The sequence below is a fragment of the Gavialis gangeticus genome, unplaced genomic scaffold, assembly GCF_001723915.1.
Source record: "Gavialis gangeticus isolate Ggan-Ray unplaced genomic scaffold, GavGan_comp1, whole genome shotgun sequence".
Taxonomy (NCBI): domain Eukaryota; kingdom Metazoa; phylum Chordata; order Crocodylia; family Gavialidae; genus Gavialis; species Gavialis gangeticus.
The window spans coordinates 7,525,305-7,534,827 of record NW_017729013.1 but is presented as its reverse complement, the minus strand read 5'-3'; the positions used below and the strand labels follow the sequence as shown (position 1 = coordinate 7,534,827).

The 9,523-nt window shown below is 44.7% G+C and overlaps 1 protein-coding gene across 7 annotated transcripts in view; it reads right to left on the bottom strand.

Annotated features, from left to right (window-relative positions):
- COL26A1 (collagen type XXVI alpha 1 chain) overlaps window positions 1-9,523 on the bottom strand; it is a 442,136-nt gene that overhangs the window by 374,494 nt on the left and 58,119 nt on the right. For all 7 annotated transcript variants that reach the window (XM_019511439.1, XM_019511441.1, XM_019511443.1 and 4 more), the window contains exon 2: window positions 6,756-6,878. In XM_019511439.1, coding sequence (XP_019366984.1) covers window positions 6,756-6,878 — 123 coding nt within the window. The remainder of the gene's footprint in view (window positions 1-6,755; window positions 6,879-9,523) is intronic.

The window sequence follows — 9,523 nt, the reverse complement described above, 5'->3', positions numbered from 1 at the left end:
CCAGCTCCCCAGGTAGAAACCCCTTACCCAGGTAAGTGATGCAAGTCATGTAAGCAGAGGGAGCAGGTTTCCCCCTCCCTCAGGAATGCAGCCAGCTCCAGTTCCCTAAAGAGACAGGCTGAGGGTGTGGTCCCCTGTGCGCTGGGCCCATCCTAACTGAATGGTCACAGCACAGAGATTTAAATCACAGTGTCACAGGGCAGAGATTTTTGGGGAGAAACCAAGGTGGCTTTCTGCCACACTGCCTACCCGGAAGATAAAGCAAATTCAGCCCTTAGGTGCTGCAAACCCAGATTGCAGGGCTGTGCAAAGCTTTGGTCACTGAGGTTTGGCCTGAATAAGCGGCCGAATCTCCCAGTCCTAACTGAATCAGGAGACCCTTGAATCTCTCCGAATCAAATCGGAAACCACCAAATCGATTAGGAGAGATTTGATGACTCAGATATAGACACAGCTTTAAATGTTTTTTCTCCATACCTCAAAGTACCAGGCAGCTCACGAACGCTGCAATGGTGGGGCGGATGGAGCGTCCCATGGGAGTGTGGGGGGGTCCCCAGTGCGCTCAGCAGCAAACCCAGAAGTGGACCAGAAGTTCTTCCAGTCCTCTTCTGGGTCCGCCGTAGAGCATGCGAGGGGCCACCCTGTGCTGCTGTGGGACACTCCATCTGCCCCACCATTGCAGTGTTCACAAGCCATGCCTGGTACCTCGAGGTATGTAGAAAAAACATTAAAAGCTGTGTCTATGGCCAAATTGCTGATTCTCCAAATCAGCATTGAATCTTTAGATTCGGACTTGGCTGAATCCAATTGGGACAGTGACCCGAATCAACAAATTGAATCACTGTCCCCCAATTCAGGCCGAATAGAATATGGCCCATTTTGCACACCCCTAATAGACTGCTCAGGAGAAAACTGCAGGTGCCTGATACTACTGGCTTCAGTGAAAACTGTGTGCAGCTGATCCAATAGCTGGTTCCCAGGGATTTAGTTACTGGTGAAATTGGAAACAAGCAGTTTTTGTTAATTCCTCAAGGTTGGTTAATTTATATGCAAAAATTGGTGCATCAACCAGCTCCCTGGAAAGCTGCCCATGCACCTATTTGGATTGTAAGGCTACAGGCATTCACCATGGACATGCAAAGATAGGTTGCACTGCCGAGATGGAGAACACTCTGGGAGACCGAACTCTCCTTACAACCCAAGATGCTATGCTGGGGATCTTGCAGATACTTCACTGTCAAATGCTTGGCACAGAGTCAAAATTTATCCAATAAGGAAAAAAAACATAACACAAACGAATCGGTGATGGGAAATGGCCTAAACCTCAACCTGGCTGCGCTGACATCTGTTTTAAGCAGACTCTCTCTAATGAAACGCCCCTCTCGGCTGTCATTGCATGGTTGCAAGACACCTTCTTCTTTGGCAGGAGTTCCATTTGCTCACAAACCTTCTGATAACAGATCCTGATGGAACGAGAGCTCTGGCCCACTCCTTACACACGAGCAGATGAAACAGTTGTAGAGGCAGAGCTGTGAAAAATAGGGAAGATGTGCATTTTTGCCTGCCTGTAGCTTCCAGTCCTGTGGCATAACTCTGGTCACACCCCTCTAAATTCCAGGGTAAAAAATGGAAGGAACAATGGTCTTGAGTGTAGCACAGCACTTTCTCCTGGTGGTATTCCTGACTAAATAGTCTTGTAGACGTGATGTAACCACCCTAGATAGAGCTCATTATCCTCAGAACTAGAACTTCACAAGGCAGGTCAAGTGGAGGATCCAGAGAAAGACTCCTCTACGCAACAGGGAAAGACTTGGAGGCTGACTGAGCAAAGAGGGAAGGTTATTTCTAGATATATAAATTTTTGTTGTTTGCGTTGTTTTCCCTCCAGGCGTAACTAGGTGTAAAGAAGCCTCCATCACTGGGCTTTGGAAAGTCAAATGAAAATTATATATGGTGGCAGCCATCGATCCGCCTGGATCACGGCGTATGCACGGGAGCCACCCAAAAGTTTGATGCATATGCCAGGGCAGGCATTTTTGGAGGAGTGAAGGCTGCCTAGACCTTCCATGCCCCCTTTAGGCCAGTAAGACAGAATCCAAAGACCAGACTGAGTCCAGATGTTTAGTGCCTCCATGGCTGTAGCTGTTTAAGTGTCAGGGAATTGAACCCAGATCTCCTGTGTGGTAGACAAGGATTCTACCACTGAACCACAGGAGACACCCAAATAAAAATGATTACTTCTTGTTTTAAAACCATTTTCTCAGTTACAGAAGGCTGCTGCTTTCTTATATTTTTCACACACAGGTGGTCCCAAAAGGAGATAGTCCCTCAACTGCTAAGGGAGACACCGAAAGAGAAGGGTTAGACTCCAAGGACTCATGCTTATGATCTTAAGAAGCACATGAGAGGAAGGAATCCTCAGTCATTCTGGTGTACTACCAACGGGAGCACAGGGAATGTAGAAGATCAATGAGATGGACAGTCTACCAGGTGGTAATCCACCCAGCTAGCCAGGGCACCATGGTCAGCACTGTACATTAGCCACAAGTGAGCAGCAGTGTTCCTGCAGCTTAGTGTCAAAAAGGGACAGAGAAATCATTTAAAAGGCCAAGACAAGAGGTTTAAAAGATATAGCAAACTCAGTGCAGCAGGGGAATACACACAGTAGAAATCAGACAGGACCAAGAGATGGGGAAAAATCCTTGCTGCTTCCTCAAAAAGGCACACCACGTACAAATTAAACCTGCAACAAAGCAATGGCCAATAATCACCAATCAAGTCTTTTACCAAAACTGCCTTACATTTCATGTAGAAAAAGCAGCTTTAAGGAAGGCTACTGGAGAGACCAGCAGCCAAGATGAACAGGATCTCAAGAAAAGTAAAACTTTAAACCAGTAACCTGTACACAGCTCCCAGAAGTCCAAGCACTAGCATTTTGAGCCTAGTTTGCTCCCACACCTGCAGTTCTTGACAGCAACCCTTCCTGGGATTTCTATCTATCTCTGCATGAAACTATTTAAATGTTTGACCTATTAAACAATATAAAAAGGGGTCTGGGGCTGCAGGAACTTGGCCTGTCTATATTAAATCACTGTGCAATTCAAAGAGTTACCAGAAGATTAATGAGTGCCCTTGATCTTTACTTGGGGTCTCATGAAGGAACAATGACTTGCCAGGAACACTTCCAAAGAAAGCTTGGTATAGCCATTTCTGGCTCATAAAAAAAAAACCCCAATCAAGTGACACTGACACTCCAAGTCTACAAGATGTCCTGGCCAAAGGTTATTCTGTGCCTGAACAGTTTGTCCAACTAAAACATGGCAATCCAGATGCTTTACGAACAACCACTGAGGTTAAAACTCCAGTAATCCTTATAATGCTGTTGGAAGTCACCATTTGGCACCCTTACAGATGTCACAAGTTCTTTGACTAGAGACATGGGTAGAATTCAGCAAAACATTTTATTAGCCAATAGTTCACTGGGGGGGAGGGGGGAGAGGAATGGAGGGGAAGGGGAATGCATTTTTCCAAAGCTATTTGTGAATTAAACTCAGGTTTGCTAAATAGTTTCAACTGAGAAGACTTTAGTGAATCTAGAACCCTAAAGTGAAGGGGCATCACCTCCACCTTATGAGTGATTACAGCATTCACCTAGGACATGGGATACCTCATTTCTGTTCCCTTCCATGCCAAAGGGGTAAGTTTAAAAAAAAAAATCACCAAGCGATGAAATATTCTGGGGTAGGTGAGGGCTGTCCACATCCCATAAAGGTGGGAGTTTTGATTCGGGCATAAAAAAACTGGACATCTATTTCCCCTCTCTCAAGCGAGTGTCCTAATTACCAGTCTATAAAGGTATTCTGGAGGAGATCCTCCTTCAGCCTCTCAAAACTGTTCTGCTTTGTTACAGACAGTCATTGAGATACCCATGATTCTCTACCTGGGTAGTTAGGCCATTCAACTGGGGAAGAGCTCTACACAGTTTCCAATCCCTGTCCAGCAAATGTTAATTGGATGTTAGCGTAGTGGAACAATGCCACAGGAGACATCATACCCTGGAGTACCCAACAGGTTGGTGGTTAGGATATTTTCCTGGGAGATATAGGTTCATATTTCCTCAGGCAGAAAAGAGAATTAAATCCAGGTCTCCCAGTGCACTCCACTTGCCAAGCTATTGGATAGAACTGAATGACACTACCACCAGTTCTCAGTCAAGCCCCTTGTTAATTCAGTAGTGATAGAGATTAAGTGTTTTGACACCAAACAAAAGAACAAGAAGTTTCATCATCTTTTTTGCTGTGTGGGAGAGGAGGAAGAAACCTATTTAAATTCCATTCAATCCAAACTAAAATATTTCAATTTGCTGCTGAACCAGGAAGAGTAAAACCAGTTCTTGGAACAATAATAAAAGTAGCATAGGGGAGCAGGTAAAAGACCGGTCTTTTTGTCTGAATTCAAGTCATAAGATATGGGTCAAGCACAAAGGAGGTCATTTCCATGCGACATCAAGACAATCAGTATCCATCAGTTCTAGTAGTTACTTCCATGTAACTTTATCAAAACAAAGAGTGAATAACCAAATTAGAGAACTAAGGTATTTAGGAGTGGAGGTATTTGACATCTGTGAACTAATATCATCTCAGGTGACTTTAACCACATGGCCATTTGTTCTCAAGATGGTTTCTTCTCTGCCATGCCCATTATAATGGGCCACCTGCAGCAGATGTGCATTTCTTTAGATCCATTTCCTTCTGAACCTTACTGCCTAAAAATCAGCTCACAACTCAGCCAAGTTTAAGTCAGTTCAAACCTTCTGTATCAGTAGCCTCAAAACTATTTCAATACTGGTGTTTCTGTGGTATTTTCAGTTCTGAAAATTCCTCTCTGCCAATCATGCCAGTGCTATTTTGCAGCATGTTCAAAACAAGTTGCCTCCTAGAGAAATTAAGTGTCACAATATCAAACAAAAATGATTAAGTCTTAGTTTGATTTCTTAGGACTTTCATAGATAAACAAAAATACAAAATCATCATTTTATATACAATTATACTTTATTTAGAAAGGTAGCTGTACAAGTACAGGCACAGGATATTGACCCAGTGATTGTCTGGTATCAAATAGTTCCAGTCATGTTAAAAAATAGATAAAACTTTCGCAAATTAAAAAACATAAGGTTAAAGCCAACACCTTTAAAACAGGAAAAGGATCAAGTCTGGGAAAATTAAAAATGTCAATAGAGGTTTGGCTACAGCAGCATAAGACATAAAAAATGCTTCATATAAGCTGTGGTTGAAACGAGAACAGATAGATACCAAAGCAGATATATTACAGGCAAAAGAAAACTAAGTAATGCTGACCAGTGGCCAAATGGAAACTGGAGATCAACTGTGGTAACAGCAATATGGAAAATTAAAGTTCCATATGAACTTAATCATGGGAGCAGCTCAGTATACAATGTTTTGGAGATAGATTTTTCCAGGTGTTTATGACTGTAGCCCTACTAAGACAAAAATGTTCTGTCTACATTATGAGGTGACTTCAAGCCCTGTCCCATAGCTGAACAGAATAGTGATGAACAATTTCATTATTTTTACTGGCTAAATTAAGCTGTTGGCTCTTGTGCTGCAAAATAAGTTAGATGTGAAATAAAAAAGGTGGAGTAGGTTTTCTTACATTCTTAGGGCATAGAAACCGTTACAACCTGGAAGGGAGGGAAAGGGCCTAACCACTTGCAAGTTTGTCAGTTGATTCATTTTACCCGTTTCATCCATCTGCTCCTATGGCAAGGTAATTTAACACCATTTCATTATCAGCTAAGCTGTCCCAATTTAACTTCCACTTGCCATGGGATAAGAATGGATAGACAAAACAGGTAAAAACAGATGGAGGTGAACCACAGCAAATCTTCCCCCTTGTAGGAGAACATGGTTGTTTACCTTACTCCACATTAGGAATGCACATAGAAACAAACTTAGTGTGGAAAAATTGACCTGGAATAACAGTTCTACACTATCTCCACTGTAGACCATGTCCCAGGACTATTATGGGTCAGATGGCACAATATTACCATAGCCTAGCAGTTAGTACAAAGGATGAATTCACAAAGTCTTTAGCAAGTCACAATCTGTGCTGGAACTTCTTATCTATAAAGCAAGGATAGTAGATACCTACTCACCTTTGCAAAGAGCTTTGAGACCAATGGATAAAGAGGGCCTTATGAAAGCTCAGTTTTGGAAGTGACTGAGCAATTTTGGAATTACTCTGAAATCAGTGGGAATTAGCAACATGCAGCACCTTGCTAGATCTGCCGCCAGGGGTCAAGTACTTTTATTATTCCGTGCACCAGCCCTTAACTTCTGGGAACCTACTGGGGTGAAAACCAAGGCTGGCTCAGTTCACAAGCAACAGTGAGTTTGGTTACCTTAGCTCCTTGTGGGCTATGGTACTCCAACAGCATCCATACAAGACAAAACCATCGCTGTTCTTCAAGAGCCAGAGGAGCAGTGTTGTCCACCAACATTAAGAGTCTCAATCTTGTTTGCATAGATAAGTATAAACACAAAACAAAGCTACCCACCTGTGGAAGGGTACCCCCTTTAGTGGAGTCATTATTGAACGCCATTCTTACTAGCATCACCAGGTTTAGAAGCAAGCCAGAGCCCAACCCTGTATGCACTGCATAGGCCAAACTCCAACTAACTGAAGAGACAGTATAGGATTGGGTCCATACTTCGCATACAATTAAGGAATTTTACCTCACTAAGTTGGCACAAGGTCCTGGCCACCGGCAGCTCTGATAAACTCTCTGGATCACGGTTTCTGACCCATTCTGCACTTGACAGGAAACAGTCCGTGTAACAGTGTAGTGACACCAATGCCTGCAGAAAACACAAAACAAAATGACAAGTTAAATCCCAGTAATGCAGCAAGCAGAACTATGAACTGCCAGTCCCACACACCCTTCATCAATTAACTTGTTTCAAGTCACACTGGTCCCAAATTTGCAACCTTTAAAAGTACAGCTTCTATGTGGGAAAATCCCAGCTTCGGCTAGAGAAAGAAGCTAGAGATGGAAGAGAATTAATACATCTTGCCTGCTCCACAAAGGCCAGATTATTCATTCTTCTTCAAACATCTCCCTAACAGTTTCCAAGTATTCAATCTTGATTTTGCATACTTTAAGTGAAATTAAGTAGGAATTACTTCTGGCATTATCCCTTTGCCCCTTACCACTCTGAACAATTCTATTTGTTAAGAATGACACTTTCCAAAGCTTAGTGAATTTTATTAGCAGTATACGCTGGTCATAATAGAAGCCCCAACTAAAACAGAGGCCCCATTGCCCTGCTGTCCCTGGATCATGCGGGTGGCCCTCCTCTGGACCCTCTCAATGCTGTCCACATCCCTCCTGAAGTGCGGCGCCCAGAACTGAACACAGTACTCCAGCTACAAAGTACTCCAGATGGGAAGCCAAGGAATAGAGCAAGACATGCAAGAGGTCTGTGCTAGTGATAGAGACAGATATTGAACCAAAACACAGCCTAGGAACCCAATCTGTAGAGCACTCTTTCTCCCCTCAGACACATAATGGTCAATCAGACTGTTCACTGCTACAAAAAATTAATTAAGACAGACACTCACATCCAGCCAAGCAGCCCCTCTGTAGGAAGTATAAAATTGTGCTAGCAAAGCTTGTGTCTGCAACTAAACAAAGCAACAGATTTGTGACTTTAGACCTCCCACTAGACTATGGACACTGTCAGGAGCAGCAGGTGGAAGTATCTGCATTTCCACCATGTTCTGAATACACCAGCCACACCCACCAAACCCCCTGGGCCTCAGCTACACTAAGACCAGGCACCCAGTGGAACCAATGCCTTGTTCTGCCACTATTAGGTAAGGGCTCCCAACCTCTTTTGTTGAAATAACTTTGCCACTTAACCCAGCCTTCTTTGTAGCTTTCTAATTTTCTAATGGCTTAGCCCTCTCAGTTTCTGCTCCATCTTCCCTTTCTGATCTTCCTCCCCAGCGGTGACACATAGGAGGTGCACGTGCACCCCCTGAGAGTGCCGGTGCACCCCCTGACAGGCCATGCTCACTGCTTAGCTGGTGGGAGCACCAGTTTCCCCACTTCAAGCACCGGCTGGGGAGCAGGGCCACCAGCAAAAGCGACTGTGTCGCTTCCAGTAATGGCTGCAGGACTTCCAGAAGATTGGGAGCAGGGAATCCCCCAATTAGTGCGATCAGCCACCGGAGGACCCCTCCTCCCCCAGTCGCTGACTGGTGTCGGGCGGGGGAGCACGTGCCCCCCCAACTCAAGAGGCACCAGTCACCCATGTTCCTCCCCGCTCGCCAAAACTAGAGGCAACTCCATAGCTTGACAGACTCATGCTGCACAGTCAAACACTGCAGGATCATGGCAGTGACACTAGAGACATGAATGACTCATGCCTCCTGAGGCGCGGACAGTGGCGGGGGAGTGGTGGTGGTGAGCAGGGACCGCCAACAGGCGGCCGTGGTGACCTCAGCAGCAAGGGCGGGCCAAGAGGGGACCACCCACAGGTGGCTGCGGTGACATTGAGAGCGAGGGCAGGCCGAGTGAGAACCACCCATGGGTGGCCCTGGCAGTGTCAGAGGTGAGGGGGGGAGGGGGTGGCAAGTGGCAACCGCCCACAGATGCCAACAGCAGCAGCAGCCAATCTTGGGGGGAGCACCCCCACCGCTACGCATCACCTATGACTGCGGGCAATCAGCTGCCAATCAAAAAGTTCCCAGACATGAGTGGGGTGCCCTTTTTATATGCAATCACTGTAAGCCAGCAGGGTGAAGACATTGGTTTTCAAAGGTACCCACAGCTTTACTGGCCACCAAAAGGTACCCCCAAATCATAGATTTCCCACAAACAGTACTACCTCACTTCACTTTGGGCTTGCATGCCACTTTCTAATCAAGGGAACAGACCCCATTGGGAATTGTCAGTCAAACAGAGCATTTCCCAGACCTACAAAGAACCTGGAGTCATTGCTTTCAAAACTTTAGGGGTTTGCAGTGTATATTTTCAGCTCTGTTTTTTTTTTTTTTTTTATGGTCTGACTCAAATGGTTATTAACATGACGTGGTGCCATCAGGCCCCATCTCTGGACACTGCAGGGCTCCAATGTGGGAAGGTGTACGGTGGTTTCATACCCAGCTGTCAGGGTAAAGGCTTCTTGCCAGGAAGTCTTGGGAATAGAAGAGCAATTTGGGAGAAACTAAGCAGGAAACTATGTTAAAGATTTAAATGAAGAGATTATATTTGTTTGTATTGCCATATGCAGTGAAATACTGCACACAGGACAAAACTGATTTCATGGCAATAAAACTAGTAAGATCAAGGTTGTGTCAATATTACTAGGAGTGACACAACTTTGACCACATTGGCCAGAACATTTTAAGATGCATGTGTGTAGGTTGCAGAAGTGTTATTCCAAGTAAATTACTGCTTGTGCTTAGCAAGCATCCTGCTTCATAAATACATACAGCA